Source organism: Gobio gobio (genome assembly GCF_949357685.1).
Source record: "Gobio gobio genome assembly, chromosome: 22".
In the NCBI taxonomy this organism is placed as follows: Eukaryota; Metazoa; Chordata; class Actinopteri; order Cypriniformes; family Gobionidae; genus Gobio; species Gobio gobio.
Genome location: NC_137118.1, coordinates 7602275 through 7622834, shown reverse-complemented (window position 1 = coordinate 7622834; position 20560 = coordinate 7602275). Strand labels below are relative to the sequence as shown.

General features: G+C 40.2%; 1 protein-coding gene across 1 annotated transcript in view; it reads right to left on the bottom strand.

Annotated features, from left to right (window-relative positions):
- med13a (mediator complex subunit 13a) overlaps nucleotides 1-20560 on the bottom strand; it is a 105122-nt gene that overhangs the window by 9160 nt on the left and 75402 nt on the right. Inside the window, exons 10-22 of the mRNA XM_079804804.1 lie at nucleotides 19092-19308; nucleotides 17010-17040; nucleotides 16629-16750; nucleotides 15161-15251; nucleotides 14636-14844; nucleotides 12238-12437; nucleotides 7266-8179; nucleotides 5922-6089; nucleotides 4478-4701; nucleotides 3811-4000; nucleotides 3307-3709; nucleotides 2933-3152; nucleotides 1659-1850 (exon numbers count right to left, since the gene is read on the bottom strand). Of these exons, the coding sequence (XP_079660930.1) occupies nucleotides 1659-1850; nucleotides 2933-3152; nucleotides 3307-3709; nucleotides 3811-4000; nucleotides 4478-4701; nucleotides 5922-6089; nucleotides 7266-8179; nucleotides 12238-12437; nucleotides 14636-14844; nucleotides 15161-15251; nucleotides 16629-16750; nucleotides 17010-17040; nucleotides 19092-19308 (3181 nt within the window). The remainder of the gene's footprint in view (nucleotides 1-1658; nucleotides 1851-2932; nucleotides 3153-3306; nucleotides 3710-3810; nucleotides 4001-4477; nucleotides 4702-5921; nucleotides 6090-7265; nucleotides 8180-12237; nucleotides 12438-14635; nucleotides 14845-15160; nucleotides 15252-16628; nucleotides 16751-17009; nucleotides 17041-19091; nucleotides 19309-20560) is intronic.

Sequence of the window (20560 nt, the reverse complement as noted above, 5' to 3'; positions counted from 1 at the left end):
ACCCATGCACACATCAATATAGCCTTTTCCTCTCTTATAAAAAAATCAATAAACCCCACCAAGTAGTCACATCTCTTTTGTGAGTGGGGAAGGAAGTAGGGTGGGAGAAACAGTGCTAGCGAGTGGAGCGAGAAAATTGGATTCTACAAATAGCTCGGTGAAGAAAGGAGAGCAAGTGGAGCTTTCGGATTCCTCTGCCAAAACATGCAAGCCGGATCCCATTAGGGAGGTCTCATAGAGCTGCCCAAGCAGATAATGGAAAGAGAACTGTTGGGTTGTGCGAGTCCCCTTTGGTTTTGTTCCAGGACAGGGAGGTCAGTGTAACAGTCTCCACACGTCACCGAGTTCTCATACAGCACTGAGCGCCGTTAAAGAGCCTGAATGGGTTGCCGGTGCAGGAGCTCTATGGAGGAGGTCAGGAACACAGGCTCTGGGAGCCTCAAATCGGGGTGTTCATTTTGACACTGTCGGCACTAGGGACTGGCACTTTAACATGGCAGAGCAACAGCTCAGTCAGTCTAGAGCAGGGGTCCCCAAACTACGGCCCGCGGGCCGAATACGGCCCGCCCCCACATTTGGACCGGCCCTCTGAACCAGAGTCCTGCACGGGCGGGTACGTTCCCATTAAGTTATAAAAACGTTATTTCTGAATGTTCTAGGAACGTTAAAAGCGTCCAGTTTTTTAAACGTTGTATTAACCCGACGGGTGATCCGCGAATATTGCTGAAACGGGTGAAAAAACATCCTAACTGTGTCGGATACGGGTGCGGGTCGGACAAGGGACAAACACGGGTCTAAACACGGGTTTTAAACAGTCACGTGCAAACGAATATATATATAAAAATATATGCATGTATATTGTAGATGTGTTCCTAAAAAAGTATGCATATTTTTTAGGAACACGTCTACAAAAATATGCCTTGCCTGTATTTCAAGTTGATAAAATAATTTCAAATCCATTTTAGTTTATTTGTGGCCGTGCGGCGCGCGCGTGCCCTCCTAGGAGATTCACAACCGCGCGCGATCTGCCTGCACTGCAGTCGTCGAGATGGATCCTGAGGAGTTGAAGAAAAGAGAGCCGCAAATGTGGAACTTCATCGCTGAGGAAGCACGCAGATAACCGTGGTAACAAACCAAGCACACGCAGTTCTAGCGAACAGTGTTTTTCAAAAGGGGACAGAACTGAAGGTGCCTCGTAGAGATGATAAGGACACATAACCATGTTTGACAGCTCTGAAGTTGTTCTTGTTAATGGTCGTGTAATAACTTCTGTATGCTGGCAATAACATTTTTGAAATTGTGTCTACTGTATAATGTTATGCTAAACATCCGATTTTTAGTTTGATGAATAGATTTAAAATCATAATAAAATCTCCACAATAATAATACTGGTAGTCACTCCGGCCCATGTAATTTGACCAACCCGGCCCCCCATTAAAGAAAGGAAAAATGATGTGGCCCTTACAGAAAAAAGTTTGGGGACCCCTGGTCTAGAGTATTGGCAGAGCTTCAGCAATGTAACTTTAAAAAACAGGAACGGTTTATATTTTTGAGATATAAGATATTTTGGTGGCTGTCCGAGTGACTCTGTTCCATACGATGGAAAGGCAAATGCTTCTGAATTTATTAACCAATCAAACTTCTGGAACCTCACTCACATCTGGGTTCCTGAGGGAGGTGTCAAGGGCAAGGCCGGGGCCGAAACCCGTCAGTGACTTCACATTGGTGGAGGTTGGGAGGGGTCTTCTGCACTGGGTGAAGACGGAGAAGGCCAAAGACTTGAGGTGTTGGGCGTAGAGGTGCCTCTCCTCACTCCTCACAGGTTGGAGCAGGTACTGACAGGGGACAATCTAAGAACACAAAGTGCACAGATGTAAAACAGTGATTCCTTTAACTATTGTCTTTACATAATTTCCTTTGGTGTCGAAAAGGATGAAACGGTTCCTTTTTTTGATTAAGGCTTCCCATTGTCCACAGCAATATTCGAAGGCCCAACACTCCTATATTATGTAAATTACATTGCAGAATTCCAGAAGTTAAGAGAATGTTCTTCCCACTCCTCTTAACCAATGAATTTACATGACATTTCCAATTGTTCTTAAAGTCCTCATGAAATCAAAATCGATCTTATTTACTTTGTTAGCCCACATTCCAGGTCTTAGGGTGAACAATTAATCCGTGCAAGTTAATACACATAAAAAAATTGTTTGCCGTGGTAATCTTTAATCAAAATCTGAAAAGTAACTTCCGGTCTTGAATGGCGTTCCCTTTCCGATGACGACTATGCGCCGGCTTGGGTTTGAATATCCTTAACCACTCCGCTCCAACCGTTAGTCTGCTATGAGCGTGAGATGGAGAGGAGGAGCGCTGAAGTGAAACCCTGCCCTCTATTCAATATTCCGTTTCGCTTGGAAATACGTCACAGCACTGAAATAAAATCAGTTGCAACTTCCGGTTCACTGGGACTTTAAATTAACTGGACAAAGATGAAAGATCATTTTAAGAATATTTTTTATTCGAAATTCACAACCAGATAAAATATTTTAGAGTTTGGCATAACTAAAAAACTTGTATACTCATAAAAAGATGGCCATGGAGATTTTGCCAGATCTAGAAAGGCTTCCATGATTATCCAGGTGTTTCAAAATCATGGGAACCCTGGTTCTTAAAAGAAAAACATCAGATGTTGATTAAAATAAAAAATATAGATTTTTGGCTGATTTTAATGCTTGTTTTCTCTTACTTATTTTTTTTTAAAAGTCATCTTGAGAACCCTTGGAAGTTTTCTGAGGCCCCCTATTTGAGAACCACAGCGCTAGACTTTTCGTTCCGTTGAGTCCATTCGCATGTATGCAAAGGTCACTGTGAAATGTTAAATTGGCTTTTAAAGATGTGTCCACTGTAGAGTATCAGGTAAAGCTGCTGTACCTACCTGTACAAACACAGAGTTGCGTATGTGAGCTGGAAGGACCTGCAGCATCTCCAGGTAGCAGCGGAGGAGTCCCAGTGTCCACATGCTTGATTGTGACGTCCCTGGCTCCGCGTCCTCGTATGAGAAGGGGTCCACAACATAAATCATGATGGCAGGTGGGTACGTGATGGCATGCGACTCGCCGTCTGTGGGAACTCCGACCTTTTCTCTCTCCATAGTGCTGATGAAAATGGGGGAAATTAAGGGTCTTTAATGTGCTTTTAAAACAAAACCTGTATATCTTCACACTTTTGTGAGTTGCGTCACAATTTCAGGGTAAGTGGATACATGATGCCACTATTAAGACAGGAAAAAGCAACAAATACATTGCATACCTCTCTGGTGGTTCAGATGGCCCCTGAGTCTGGCTGTTGACGGCTGAATTGTCTCCAGAGAGGCTCGAGTTCTGGGTGACAGCCTGCTGGCCCAGAGCCCCAGACTGGGAGCTGTTACCTTGGACTCCCATGCTTCCAAAGGGAGGGAACGAGCTGGGCTTGGCAGACTGGATGCTGCTGCCCTGAGGGCCTGAGGAGGAGGAGGGGGTGTTATTGGTGTTGCCTGGCAGGCCTGAGCCACTGTTGCTGGCAGCACTGTTGTTGTTGAGGGCGGAGCCTCCGGAGGCCATTGAGGTTTGTAAGTTGGAGGAGGATTGCGAAGAAGATGATTGGGTGGAAGAAGGAAGAGGGTTTGGCTGAATGAGGAGGGAGCTGTCCAATGGCTGTGTAGCGAGGTATGGAGCTGAAGAAACAGAAGGGACATGACAAAAATTAGTGAGACAAATACTGTTTGATATATGTTCATGACAACAGAGATAACAGAGAGAGAGAGATGGGTCTTACCGAGGTCATGTCTGCAGACTTGGGCAAACAACTTGAGCTTGGCAAATGCATCACTGCTGCCACCAGCCGCTTTCAGGAACCAATCATTGACTGGCTGTTCTGAGTGCTTCTTGGCAGCAACTCCACCCACCCTAACAATGCCATCAGCATACACTTTGGAGATTGGTCGATGCTGACCGAGCTTACAAGACTGTTGGGCAGAAACAGAAAGAGACCAATAAGAAAGCAGGACAGGGAAGCCAGGGAATGCTGAAAGAGCGCAGTGGACACAGAAAAAACATGCATGTTATTGCGTAGTTAGATTGAATTTATCCACAATATTTGTAATATAACAGTGGGCATGAACATTTTCAACTTGAACATGCAAGGCTTCCACTGTCAGTCGGTTAAAATTATTTTAGCTATACAGCAATAGTCTGTTATGCTGATTGATGTTGAAATGAGCTATTTATCATATTTTAATTTATTATCGTTATGAAACACACTGGTTTGTTGCGCAAATACATTTACAGTTTACTCCACTTTGTTATCAACCTATAGCGGATAATGAATTGGGAAGTCTCACATTCACAGGAAATAGCTTACCTGTGAGTTGAAAAATAAGGTGGATAGTGGGAGACAAAATTCTCAGTGGAACATTAAAGTAAAGATTCACAAACTCCCTCACCTCGTAGACCGCTGTCAACTCTCTGAAGAAGCTTTTGGCTCCGGTAAGGAGAGCATCGCTGTCCGGGCAAAGGACCAGATATCCTACGTCCCTTTGGGAGCCAAAGGGATCAAGCAGTAGCTTCTCCCAGTACGGCAGACCAAAGGGTGACAGCACCACAAAGTCGTACTCATATCCTACCAGAAAGGTAGGAATGGGCAGAGGCTCTGGAGACTCATCTGTGCCTGAAGAGGTGCAAATAAATAAATAAATAAAGTAAGAGTCAGAGTGAGAGAAGAGTAGGGCTGGGCGATATGGCCAAAAAATTACCACAGCATTTTTCATATCAGCCGATATTGATAATTATCACGATAAACATACAATCTTTTAAAGTTTACAGGCAGATTTTTGATACTACGTGGAAGTTGTAGAAGTTAATTGTCAAACAGGTGAACATTTCACAAATTAATAATATACGTTTGCTTTTAGAAATGCACATTTGGCAGTAGCTTGAGTTGGGATGCAGATAAAATTTATGTACATTAACAAAAACAGTAACATCTGTAAAAATGGGGTAAAATTTGGTCTTCCATAGAATTTGGATCATGCTAACCACAGGTAAAACCTTACTACCATAGTCAAAAAGTAACTATATTGTTTCTATGGTATTTGTTGAGAAATAACAATAGGCTGCACAAAAACTGCTATAGCTTAATAATAAAAAAAAAAACTGTAATTATATTCCATTATTCATTTAATACATTTAATGTCTACATTAATAATATAATAAAATTCAATATGAATATCCCACATTTCTGCCACAATCCCATTGTTTCAGTTTGTGTTAATACAGTAAACCATGGTGAATGTTGGCAACTTGTGGATTGAAAAGCCTTCCAACTGTATTGTTGTGGCTCAATGTTTCTCCTGTTTTCCGAGTCAGTGTTGTTGAGAATGTCAAAGCCATTTCATCTGGCTTTAAACTAGTTTAAATCACAAGACATTTGATTTGTGGTTTACATGGGAGAGCTCTGTGCCAAACTCGAACGATACTTGCTGGATCTCACAGAGATGGTCAGCGAGTAAATGCATTCACTCTTGCGCTGTGGTGTGCTTTAAATCGAGTTGATAAACAGTCTGTGGCGCGGTTCAATCGAACAGCTCTATTTCGTTCCACTTTTGGCACGTTTGCGGTTTAATGTTTCTAACATGCATCAAAAATGGCAATGCTTATCAGTTAGGCAAATTGGTACTGGCACCAGTGCGATGGTCTACAACACGCATTTGCAGCATTATTTGCAGTGCATAAACAGGAGAGTGGTATCACGGCTCCCACTGGCATCAGTTTCAAAGTCTGCTAACAATCTTGAATACATAATTATTCAAAACCATAATGATTTCGAACATTACCCCTCCAAAAAATGTGATGGCACTTTAAGTATTTTGAAGTGCCCTTGTTGCTCACCGTAAGACCCTCTTCCAGCCATCTTGTGAAACTGCTGCCATGTAAGAGGCCCCTGGACTCCCCAGGAGCGAACGGTCCTCTTCTTCTGGATGGCATCCTGGAGAACAGGCTGGAGAGAGAGAAGAACTCTTAACACATCCTGAGAGCACAGCCCGCTCACATCCACCGCTGTAAAGAGAGAGAGAGAAAAGAGAGAGTTTAATATAGACACTTAATCCGATATTATATGTCAGAATTCAACATTTATTTTCATATATAAACATAAGTAGAATAAAGTGATGCACCAAAACAATATTTTTTTACGAAGAAAAAAAAACAACCAAAATTTAAGTTTTCATTTAGCTAAAAACTGAAATGGAAAATAAAGTTTCAGTAATTAAATGTGGGTTATTGAACTTTTGCTGTACAGGGTGCTGTGTTCATAGATGAAAAGAAAATGTATCAGTTTAGTTCTTCCTCTCAATATTTTATCTGAACAAATGCTACGTATTGCTACTCTAGCATAATTTTTGGTCACAATGAAGCGCGTTCACACTGTTGAAATGTTTACCTGCTGTAGCTTATCCATGTTGTGTGCAGAAAAATGGACACTGACAGAGTAAACTGGTCACTGGTCTCGCAATTCAATTTGATTACGATTATCATGTCAATGATTCGATATCACGATGCATCACAATGCGTTGCATCCTCAATTCTCAATATTACTGCACATGGCTACATTTTTGTCAATGAATACAAGCAGACAAATATATGAACTCTTTTTATTTTATCTGCTTCAAGAAAATACACTTCCTAAATGTAGCAAACATCAAACACAACTTAAGTCTGAACACAGCAGACGACAGGACCATTTAGAACGAACACTACTAAATACTAAAAACGCATGAAACTGTAGTGTACCTAAGTTACAAGTGTAGTGTTAGTGTACTTAACGTACAATAACGCTCACACACTTGCACGCACACGCATGCAGCCTTGTGCACACATATGTGACGAATGATGTCAGAGAAACTTTTCGTAAAAACTTTTGTTTTTTTACCAAATATTTTTGGTTGCCGAAATTTCAGTGCATCACTAGAATGACACAAGTGGTAATATTTGGTCAACTGTAATGGACGGACTGGGAACAATTAACTGTTCCCAATAAGAATAAGAAGGAATGTGTATGAAATTATGTTGTTATGGCTATTTTATTATTTTGTATATGTGATCATCTTCCTCTTTTTGTTATCATATCTGTGATAATTAATGTACCATCTAAATGAGAGGCATAGTTTTTTATTGTATAAAAAAAAAGGGAAAAAAAAGACGTGAACAAACATTTAATATGCGCTAATCTCTCACCGCTGCGTTTCGCCCAATGGTGCAAACACGTGCTCTTCACCAGTGTCTCGTCCACCTTCCCACCGGACATGTTGTCCATGAACTGCCGCCCGTGTTCTAGAGCCATGTAACAGTCATTATGGAAGTCCCTCTCCTCTACACGCACACATGGTGGTACAGTGGTGCCCCCTGGCCCTTGGGAAGACAGTCCCTCGGGGTCCAATGCCAGGATGGGGGAGAAGGGATTAGTGCACTGATCCTGCAGGAGAGCGATAAGCTCGTCCGGGACTCGATCCTTGCCTCCACCCCCTGTCTTCTCCAGCGACATGCTCCGTAACGCCTCAAAGCGCTTCTCCGCCTCCTGGCTCACATCCGAACCCCGTCCGATGATATCCAGCTCATCTTCCAGGAAGAGGCCGGAACCATTACCGTAGCGGCGATTGACAACCGCACTGAAGCCGCAAGTACAGGGATACTGGGCCTCCATGTTGGGGTCGCTGATGTAGATGCCCACGTCGCCGCCTTTGATGTTCATGTTGCATACGCAGATGCAGCAACTGTCGAAGTTGCAGTCCTTGAACAGGTTCATGACCGACTCCGACAGGATGAGGTTGACGTATAGGCTGTGGGCTTCGGGGATGGAGGGAACTGTCGCAGGTTCCACAGAGTTGAGCGGCCTGCAGGTGGAGGGCGTCGAGGCTGGCGAGTACAGGTCCGAGTTCTCGTATTTGAGGGAGCCTTGCACGCTGGCTGGGCCTCTGGGGGTCCGAGGGGTCCGTGGGGTACGAGGGGTGGGAGCTGAAAAACGAGGTGTGGCAGGGGACGGGAGGATGCTTGTGCCACTGTTGCTGGGCGGGGCACTGTTAGACAAGAATGGCGTGTGGGTTTGAGGTGTATACGTCTGGATGTACTCTTGCTCCATAGCATTGTTTTCACTAGAGTGAAGAAAGCAGAAAAAAGACAAGAGGGTAATTTGGGCATCACTGAAATCAAGCCCTACAACAAATGAGTGACATTTAAAATGTCTCCTGTTCCCACCAACATAAATGATTATTGTATATTACACAGTGGAAATATATTATGAGCTGCAGTACTGTACTTGTATCCTAAGAAGACCTCCAGGGGGAGGGAGAATAAACTATTTTTAGACAGACGGTCCAACAGGCAGCTGTGCAAGAAATGAAAGCACAGCTTGTGCCACATGGGTATGTGTTTTGTGTGTGTGTTTTGTGTGTGTGAGAATGCAGAGTGTGGCTCCCGGTGGCCTTTAAAAACAGGCAGGCGTTTGAAGGTCCCCCATTTGAAGACGTGGCCCTCTTCTCCAGCTGCTGTGGGTTATAAAAGAAGCCTAACCAGCTCATAAAGGGCTTTTGAACTGACTTAAACAAATGTGGACTTTACAACCAGACTTATCACTCTGTCATCAACCATTCTTAAGACTACTCTCCTCTCTCGATTTCACTGAATTTCTACCGACATCAAATATAAATGTTTAAGAACACGGTGTTCTCTTTTGCTCTCTGAGATTAATGTAAGAAAGGAACTTTATCAGATTATTTTTTCATCTGCTTTGATTTTGCAGCAGTATAAAGACAACGCATTTAAGCAGCGCAAGTCAAGCCTAAATTCAGCCTAACAGAATGAAAGAGTGTAGTCGAAGTTTACCCTTACACAGGTTCATAACATCATACGAAAAAGCAATCCAGACTACAAGATTATGAATAACACTGTGTGAATGACAATCAGATGTGGCAGTCTGAGCAAACATCAGCTATTCATTTAAACCAGTCCATGAGAAACAGAGAGCAGTTTGAGTGAGGACAGTGAAGAAGCTCTGAGATAAGCAGCTTTAAATGTAAGAAAATAAAAAAGTGGCAGATGGATTTGACAGCCTAATTACCAGTTTGTTAACACCTGTTCTTTTCTTTTATTCTCTATTCGCTATTACTATGAACAAGAGGTGTGTGGGTGTGTAACTGATTGCACAGAACATGACTTAGTACTTACATTTAGGGTTGTAACGGTATGAGACTTTCAAGGTATGATAACAGTCTCAGAAAATATGACGTTTCATGGTATAAGCTATTAAACAATCATTTATTATTATCATCAGTTAAAATGTCCATTAAATGAATGGAAACTGTTTTTTTTTGGTTGAACAAATGCTTTATTATAAGAAACTTGAAACCATTGTTTGTTTTGTTTATTCAAATTTCAATCAAAAACATATAATCAGATAAATTTAATGATTATGGATTAGATTAACAACTTTTTAAAATAAAATATGTCCTATGGAATGCATTTTATTCAGAAGATTAATTATGACTTATCTTTTTATGATTTATTACAAATATATTATCAAAAATGGTGGTAATCAATTGAATGGAAAAAAATTGTTTTAAAATGTAATCAAATACAAATGTAAAACATTAATCCTTTTATTTTTTGGCAAAGTGCTGCACAACATATTGACTAAACTAAAACATGGTCTAAAATTATATTCCTTAAATAATGCTTAAAAAATCGTATTATTATTATTATTGTTGTTGTTAAGAGAAGTACATTCTATTGTACAATAGTGGAGTTATAATTTCTTCAAGTTAAACCAAACTTTTATTTTGACAGGTTGAAGTGAAGACATTTCAGTTTCAGAGTGTACTAGACTGTTTTTTTCTCAAATAAAATGATGAAATGTTCATTAAGGGTTTCCTCCGATCAGCTCAGGATATGCTCATGTTTTCACGTCTTAATATTATGAGACGACAGATGCTGAAAACACCATGAGCGTCATGCATACTTGAGTATGTAGTAGACGAACCGGCGCAGCTCATTCACACAGAGACAGAGAACAAGAGGATAATATACACATAGACACGTTTTGATTTATTGTACAACTCTACTTCAGATTTATTCATCCATCCATCAATCTGCGCGTTTTACATGACATCTGCGTTATACTGTAAAATTAAATTTTCATTACTGGATTCCGGGATTCCCTCTGCATTGCGGAAATTATACGGCCTTAAGTTATTAGGGGTGTCGGAATTTATTGTTTCTACGATGCATCGACGATGCAGACGAGGACGATTCGGTAACGGTTCAGTAATAGACCATAACCGATTACAATGTACTGATTATTTTCTGACGTCATTTGTCGCGTACGTGCTTTGTCGCGGTAGCATACAATGGTAGAGGGAGGCGAGACACGAGCGTGAGTAATTAAACTACTTTAAAAGCCGACATCTGGGCACATTCAGGCTTTTAATGAACTACCTGGTAAGCACGACCTGGAGAACACACGCACTGTGTGTAAATCAAAGCTATCAGATTTATCAAAACTATTTTATTTACACTTGGGCACAAATGTATCTCCGCAAAAATCTCTTCATTTCCTGCACTATATGCAGATTTAATGGAGTTCACGTCACCAAAAACAACAGATATGGGCTGCATTTTATTGATCACCAGCTAATTTCAAAATCAAAGACCGCAATAGGAGAGCACGCAGCAACAGCACTGGTCAGATCATTCAGTTTCATTACTTTTAATGAAGATGATCATGTTTTGCACCTGCGACTTACTTTCGGTTTAATTTGCGGTAGTTTGTGCGTTGGCTCGATGAAGAGATAAAGTTGCTCCGCTGCTCATCTGTGGCGATGCGTGCTGCATAGCACTGTCATATCTGGCTATAACATGTCATATAGCCCATAACACTCACATGTTTATTCTTTAGCATTGTTGGGAGGAGTAAAAATGTACATATGTGGTTTCAACAACCAGATGTATTTAGACCTGATCAGTTTCCTGAGGTAGACCACCACCTCCTGAAGTGGCTTTTAGTATTTTGTGTATTTGTTCTAAATGCTCCTGTTGTCTTCTGTGCCCAGACTTGAGTTTTGTTTGATGTTTGATACATTCAAGAAGCGTATTTTCTTTGAGCAGGTAAAATTAAAGGTTCAGTTCATATAACTGACTGACAAAATTGTATACATGAGGATGCAGTGCATCGTGTCAATGCATTGTGATGCATCGTGATATCAAATTGAACCGAATCGATGGCATGATAATCGTAATCGAACCGAACTGTGAGACCAGTGTAGGTTCACACCCTTATAAGTTATAAACGGGACATACCTTTAACTGTATGGAGCGATGGTGTTCTCGAATATAGGCGAACATGTTCGATGTGTTTCCTCCCATATTTTTTACAAATTGGATATCTATCCTCGAGGACAACCACACGTTTATTTTCTATATATCCAAGTATTCCCATACCGCAAATTTGATGGGGGATAGAGATTGAGATTAGAGATAACAGTCTCTGTCGCTGACATTTTCTCCGATGCACATGTGTGGGTAGAGCAAGTTGAGAGTCTGAGCAGTCAAGAGGAAAGAAGTTGCTTATGTGCAGGGGAGATTTTCCGTCTGATTTACTTTTTTCCCCCAGTAATACCGTAGACGAGCAAATGTGCACATGATGACAATTGTACTTGTTCATACAGTGATATATCTTCACAGCGGTATACTGTTACAACCCTACTTGTTATTGGGCGAATCTCGCAGAAAAAAATGCCTGGGTCATATTTTACCCCAAAATTCAAAAGTGAAAAACTTTTTTACTATGTGCTGTAATTTATGACTATTAAAACAAAGATATTAAAATGGCTCAATGGTAAAATGCATATGTAAAGTATAACTCTAAATATACACGGTTTTTGTTGACCTTTTTAACATTACAGTAATAAGTAATTTGGCAAGGAAATGTGCTGTATTGTCAGAATGCACAAAATAAAATGTATGTCTTTTTTATTTTCATTTTCATTTTTATTTTATTTGGGGGTGAAATATGACCCAGACATTTCTTTGTGAAACCTTCTTAGTGCATACAAAAGTCTGTGTTAAAGATATAATGGCTAAGGTTGTTGACTCTGTGTTGTGTTGTTCATACAGTAGGTTCAGTGAATTTGTGCATCACCCCAGATGTGAAACTCACCCATCCTTGCTGAAAATGGACATAGCAGGTACAGAGTTGAGTAGCTCCAGTTTTCCCACTGTCCAGCTGGGCCTGTAAACACACTCATCAGGCAGTTTGATAGGGGGCAGGCACTGACTAGGCAAAGACTTCAGGGGGGCAAACATGGAGCAGCCCACAAACGGTTGACATAAATCAGGCTTGTACACAAATGAGAAGTCCTGAAGAGAGAGCGAAAGACACAATGTTAAATTCGCAGTTGTACAAGTCCATATTCTGCAGCAATACAACAGAAATGACTCGCACAAGAAGCACTTTGACCGATTAATACGATTAGTTAAAAGGTTTAACCCTTTAAGACCTGAAGGCATCGGAGTGTTTTTTCTGAGTGACATACACAACAGTAAAGACTCATAACTCCAAAACTATAGCAAGGAGAGTCAAAAGGTAGGTATCGTTTGACAGAACACTTTTTAACTTTTTAGAAAATATAAATTACATTAAGACATTCTTGTGTTGAGAAACTGCTGATAAAATACAAAACATATATTATTTTTATTATAGTTTTACATGGGTTTACTTATTTGACAGGCAATAACTCAGGAAGGAAATAAGAATTAGGAAAATTCCCTACATGTGAGCTGCATCCGGATCAAATTTTGTGGTGATGGCATTAAGTACTCAAAAGTTACAGCATTTGGAACCAAGGTAGCCTTTTTGTTTAGCCCTTAACGTCCCCTAATAGGCTTTTTAAAATAGCTCCTCCATGAGGAATATCTTGTGATCAATGCAATGCATTTAATCGTGAATCTGCTGTAAATAATGCTGTGCCATTTTCTACGATCTGTGCATGTTTCATGAAGTTAGAGCGAAAAAGCTACGTGAAATCTATATTTGATTTAGTTAGCGCCTGTGCACCTATGGAGTTTTATTGTTCATAACTACATGCGGAACATCTTGTGATCAACGTAAAGGATTATGTTGACTTTGGACTCATTTTAATCGTGAGAATTTGCCGTAAATAATTATGTGTAATTTTCTATGATCCGTGCATATGTCTTTCATACATATTATGACTGAAAACGCCACGTGAAACCTTTTTTTTTTTTTTTTTTTTTTTTTGTGTGCCTGTGTGCATATTAAGCAATATCAGAGGGTGAAAACAACGCAACAGGAGCATGTTGCAGGCTTGATCTGAAAGTGTAACATCTCTGATTTTGTATGCAAAAATAATTATTGTGCTATCCATTCGGTTTCAGTTTCTATTGGCTCTTAAACAGAGACATGCAAATGTAGAATGCAGTCAGTGAACTTGCGTTAAACAAAAACTTGTTCAGAGTGGATTCTGGCTTACTTACAGTAAACAACTCTGATTGACCATTGCTTTCACCAGAGATACCAAAAAAGATACTGCAAAAACATGGTAGAGATAGAAACCCTTGCCTTTGTGCCACACATACTTCTATTTCGTATTAAAACTGGCAAATTTTGCTGAAAGGTGACAAGTTTGCACCCCTGATTTAAACTGAGCAGTGTACGCTTTTGTATGTTTGGTTGACATGAATGATTAGCAATGCTAGATTTGATATGCTGTTTGTGTGCGCAAGGCATCCGCTCGATTACTTGAATTGTTTCCTTATAACAGCGGAAATAACTTAAAATACTCCGTCCTTTATATGGTCATACAGGTAAGAGTAAGACATCATTTGAAACTGTTGTGTGCATTTTATCTGTGTGCATTCAGAATAAAAACAAAACACTGTGCTTTTGTAAAATAAAGAAAACAAACAAGATGCCGCTTCTGCCATCTTGGTTTCCTTTCTGTGAATTTGTTTAAGGGGCACGTCACAAAAATCAAGCTAAACTCAGCACGTCGCGTTTTTTTCTTGTTTTTTTAATCTATTGATTTTTTAAGTGAAATATATATTGCGTATAGGTCTATTTATTCCTTTTATATATATGATTTTATGATGTTTTTCTCCATTCACAGAAGCGCTGCAGGTGTGAGATGTGACGATGAATCCTCTCGTTCTGTTGTTTATGCTGCTATTTACGCATGTAAAACTTAACACCTGGAATTTGTATTTCTTATTTTTTTAATGGGTCACAGACACTTATTACACAAATTAATTCATTCAAATTTAACAATCTTGTCGGTGAATGGTTAATGATTGGTTAACAAGCTTCGGTTGTCATTTAGGGGGAATAAAAAGAACTGAAAATCAGTTATCACTTAGAACAGTCATGTCCCTGCCAAAACAAAAATCCTAGTATTAAGCATGAAGTGCATTCTGATTGGCTGTGATTGTGTCGCTCTGCATAACATTTCACTTTTCGTCATGACAGAAAAATTACTTGACGCTGTAAACTTGTTGCACCTCACAAGGTTAGGACAGTAGCCTTTAATTACTCATCTCACCTTAATTTCATAAGGTTTGGGGCTGCAGAAACTCTCTTCAACTTCGATTTTAAACTGGCCACCCAGAGTATTAGGGCCATCCAGAGTGTTGAGGCCAGAGCCAGGCTCCATACAGCCATCTTTACTGCCCATGTTCATGGGGGAGTAACCCATGATGTGCTGCTCTAGAGATGGAGGCGTAGGGAACATCTGGTGTAGATCAGCCGTGCCTGAGGGAGGGATGGGCAGAAAGAAAGATGACATCTAAGTGGAAGGACAGAGGGACGATGCATGACAGTGATGTTTCAAGTCATCTCATAAGCATATTTCCTACTTATTTTTGTGGAAAACAAAAATAATTATTATCAATTTATACAAAAAAAGCTTCAACTGCAATAGAAAATGAATACGCTGTTCCCACTCAAAGAATATGTGCTGCTTGTCTGCATGCAATGTAAATTGTCACAGTGGCCAGCAGGGAGCAGTATACAGAGTTCAATGATGAAGTAAAACCTGTATATTTATAGAGACAGAGACTGTGCTCACTTATACACGAGACAGGGTCCAGTGTGGCTGGCTTCGACTCCTTGCTGCCAAACTTCTCATCTGCTCCATTTACAGCTCTCCGTGATCCAGGCTATGGAGAAATACACAAATTAGCCAAAAATCAGAACTATGATTTAATGTAAATTACAGCAATTTCTCTAAAGAAAATATATTTCCATTACAACATACACTTATTTTCCAAAAGAAAAGCAATGGAAATTTGAACAGTAATTATTATGAGTACATACACTGATCAGGCATAAAATTATGACCACCTTTCTAATATTGTGTAGGTCCCCCTTTTGCTGCCAAAACAGCCCTGACCCGTCGAGGCATGGACTCCACTAGACCCCTGAAGGTGTGCTGTTGTGTCTGGCACCAAGATGTTAGCAGCAGATCCTTTAAGTCCTGTAAGTTGCGAGGTGGGGCCTCCATGGATCGTACTTGCTTGTTGAGCACATCCCACAGATGCTCGATTGATCTGGGGAATTTGGAGGCCAAGTCAACACCTCAAACTCGTAGTGCTCCTCAAACCATTCCTGAACCATTTTTGCTTTGTGGCAGGCCTCATTATCTGCTGAAAGAGCCACAGCCACCAGGGAATACCGTTTCCATGAAAGGCTGTACATGGTCTGCAATAATGCTTAGGTAGGTGGTACGTGTCAAAGTAACATCCACATGGATGGCAGGACCCAAGGTTTCCCAGCAGAACATTGCCCAAAGCATTACATGCCTCAGCTGGCTTGCTTTCTTCCCATAGTGCATCCTGGTGCCATGTGTTACCCAGGTAACACTGCCACCCACGTGATGTAAAAGAAAACATGATTCATCAGACCAGGCCACCTTCTTCCATTGCTCCGTGGTCCAGTTCTGATGCTCACGTGCCACTTTTGGCGCTTAACCAGCATTAACTTTGTGAGCAATTTGAGCTCCAGTAGCTCGTCTGTTTGATCAGACCACACGATCCAGCTTTCGCTCCACACAAGCATCAATAGCCTTGGCCGCCCATGACCCTGTCGCCGGTTCACCACTGTTCCTTCCTTGGAGCACTTTTGAATACTGACCACTGCAGACCGGGAACACCCAACAAAAGCTGCAGTTTTGGAGATGCTCTGACCTAGTCGTCTAGCCATCACAATTTGGCCCTTGTCAAACTCGCTCAAATCCTTACGCTTGCCCATTTTTCCAGCTTCTAACACATCAACTTAGAGGACAAAATGTTTACTTGCTGCCTAATATATCCCACCCACTAACAGGTGCCGTGATGAAGAGATTATCAGTGTTATTCACTTCACCTGTCATAATGTTATGCCTGATCGGTGTATAGACATATTTAAACTTCTAATTATGTATAGTGATGAACGCTGAGTTCTCGCATCAGATTGTGAGAAAAATTCACAGTGACGCAAAGCCACTGAGGGGAGACAATAAAATAAAAAAAAAAACAGAAATACAGCTTGATACTGACTGTTTGTTCATCCTCATCTGAGTTGAAGAGGTTGTCCAGGTCTTTGATGGAGACTGCCAGGTCTGAATCATGTATGAGGCTGGTGGAAGCAGCCCGGTTATGGGCCGCAGCCCGCTGAGCATCTGAGCGAGAGAGAAAGAGAAAGAGCTTAACACAGTCCTGTTCCCCAGCTTTATCTAGCGTAACCGCAGCCTGGGCTTGAGACCACATCAGGACAAGCCCTTTCCCTCACTAAACGAACACATTTAACCTTTATGGGCAACAATACACTAAACCGACCCAGGCTGTCAACAGGGAAACTATTTCAAATAAAATAAATGGACTCAGAGTTTGAGAGGGGTTCATGAGAGAGTCACTGGAGTGTAACAGGACAGTCCTTACCATCTGATAGAGCAGCATTGCCATCTTCTCCCTGTGAGAGAGCAAAATAAAATAGGAAATGTTTAAAAAAAATATATATATATATAAGCCACACATACACAAAGTTTATGTTAGATTAGATTAAATATACAGGGTTCAAATGTATTTTGACACATATCAATGGCAAGTGAGTTGAGGAAAATCCAAAAGATATACAAAACCTGCAATTGTTCCTGTTAAGAGCTATAACCACCTGATTTAGCCCATAAAAAGTTTTGTTGGTATAAATTAATGTATTTAGGTTGATTAGGTGATGCTAGTAATATTTTTGACTTGCATCTACATAACAGTTAAATGTAGATGTTGTTACAAATTTTATTACCATGCTTTCACATCGTTACAATTTTTTTCTGTGTAGTCCTCAATATTTAAGAATCAAGCACGCACTGATTAACTTCCACAAAACACAAGATTAAAACAGTCCAGAGTGCATCAGTTCATGATCACATGTTAGTTAATCACAGAGAAGAAAGCAACCAATCAGAAAAAGTGATGGTAAAAGAGTGACAGCTAAGGAGAGAAACAGGAGCCGACTAAAAAGAGGGAGGGAGGGGGAAGCATATTTATACTTTGCCACCAAATTATATCTTCCACACACAGCATAATAAATAACATTGTAATATAAGATAACAGCACAGGCTTATGGGAATGCAGCTTTCCCCTCAGCGTCTTAGAAACCCACCCCAGACCCTTAACCTGCCCCTCATGCAACTTGCACATCCCAGAGCCAACATTACAATGCAAGCCGCACGCTATGCGGAGATTCATTACGCTGTGCATAATTTCATTACGCTGCAGGCCGTCTCTCTGCATAAAGAGTGTAATCTGTTCCTCCGTACACACACTTCACATCCTAATGACCAACTCGGTAATAAACGCCTGTACATGCAAATCACTCCGCCCCGTAATCGATAGCAGAACCCTGGGGTGGAGTACAAGAGTTAAGGAGGCAATTTTCTATGTAGACTATGTATTTTACAACAAATGAATGCCACTGTGTGTATGTTTATACGTAGCATAGAAACACATATGTACCATATGGCCCAAATTACTTAAACCTCTCCTGTGACTGACAAAAAAAGGCTATAAAGTTACCAAGACACACAAATGACGTGTAATTCTGAGAGTAGGTACCAAAAAAGCTCTTACACAACGAAAGAGTAACGGAGTACAGAAGGACAAAGCTGATTTGTGTTCAGCCTCCGCAGCTGCCACAAAAAGACGCTAAAAGTATGTGTGAATATCCAACAGGAATGGGAGAGACTGTCTTCGCCCCCTCTATTCATGCTCTCTCCTTCACGTTTGAGGGTGTCAGATTCAGATCTCAGATGGGAATCTCCCATGAGCTGAAGACAGTAGACATGATGCCAGCATATTACACACTACACTGCCAATGGAGAATCTGCAGCATCTAAAATTCCTTTTCACAGGAAACAAAAGCCCATGTGAAACAGGATTTACAACCCATTTTACTTTCGTAACGTAGCATATTTCCAAGTGAAACTGAAACCAGCTTGTAAAAAGAGAAAAGCACCTTTACTTTTACAACACCTTTCAAAAGTTTAGGGTCAGTCAGACTTTTACTCCGCAAGGATGCATTCAATTCATCAAATAAAACAGTTATCATTTATAATGTTACAAAAGATTTTTATTTAGAAATAATTGCTGTTCATTTGAACCTTCTATTCAAAGATTTCTTTAAAAAAAAGCATCCCAATTTCCAAAAATACATTAAGCATCACAACTCTTTTCAACATTTATAAAAAATGTTTCTATGTTAGAATATTAGAATAATTTCTGTAGAATCATGTTTTGAATTATATTAAAAATAGAAAAAAAAATATTTTAAATTGTAATATTTCACAATATTACTGCTTTTTTTTTAATCAAATAAATGCAGCCTTGCAGTCTAATTACATAATAAGAGATGTCTTTCAAAACCAAAATAAACCTAAACAACCCGCCAACTTTTGAATGTTAGTGTAGCCTTAAGACTAGTGCAGTATGGGATTATATCAAAAAGTAGCAAAAAGTGTCGCCTACCTTGTGTTTCTTCCCTGGTTCTCTATCACCCCCTGCTTTGTCTTTCTTATCCGAGAAGGTGAACTTAACATCTCCGTCGACAAAGGCGTAGGGGTCGACCTCAGGCTCATGGTCGCCGCTTGTGATGGCTGCAGCCAGGTGCTGGTTCTGTCGCTGCAGGTACGTTTGGAGACGTTCATCTGAGACCTTGAGCGGCCTTTTGGAGGCAACCATTGACCTGGGCAAGACAAAAAGAAAAATAGGTCAATCCATGACTAAAATAGTACAACACTGCATGGTATATACCAATACACTGCCAGAAGGTATCATCCAGACCAATCAATATTAGGGATTAAAAGATTTTTTCAATGAAAAGAATGCTCATATCATAACCAAGGATCACATACACGCCTAATATGAAAAATAAATCATTTTATGGGGCGCAATGAAGTTTTATTAAATATTTTTTCTTAATTAAGGGATACGAGGAGACATTAACAAGTAAATTATTTTATGTATTTGAAACTGCACTTTTTACATATTTCTGCTTCAAACTGTATTATGGAATAAACTAAGGAATTATTTTATATTCTAAACACTGAATTGAGTGGCAGACAAAGTTTATTTTGTAACAAAATGCCAATAATAACTAGGAAAAAAACTGTTCTGCATAATACAGGTTTTTTAATTTTAAAAAGCCCAAAACACAGGCACTCTTATTTTGAAAAATATTTACTAATTAAAACATATGAGGGATATAAAAATATATACAAAAATAAATACATAAAGTAAACAGTCATAATTCATCAACAGTAAATCATAACCAATTGTTTGACATAAATGCGCGGTATTAATTGATTGGGAACTGCACTGACAACACAAGCCTTTAGAAATGAGCAAAAGTGCAGCGTTTTGACTTTGAACCTGCAGCACTCACATTTATTTAATTCAATCATCGACAATAAATCACATTAAGTCAAATCTCTTAAAATGACAAATAAAACTTTTGCTTACACCATTTAAGATATTTAAGACTTTTTATGACCTACACCTTTTACAATTCACACATCTATTTTTAGTTGAAATTTTTTTTTTGTCACGAATGCAAGTGTAAAAACTCACACTGCGCCTGACTCACAAGACAGCCCTATTTTTATGTCCAGGTGGCCAGAAATGATTCAACTCAGAGGAAAAAAACAAAAGGAAGTTCTATTAATCCGAAATCATGTCACACCCCAGTGTCTGAAGTCTGTGTGTGTATGTTATGTAAAATCCCTCTGTTTGTTGAATGGTATGTACCAGCCACTGTTTTCTCACACAGGGGGGGGGGTGACAGTGCACAGTGGCGCTGGCCAGAGATTAAACCCATTTTGAGGCCCCAGAGTGCACAGGGATTACATTAGGCAGTAACAGCAGAATGGACACAAGAGGACACCAGCCAAGTGCATCCTGGGATTGCACTGCATACCATTACATCTCACTGTGGCCGA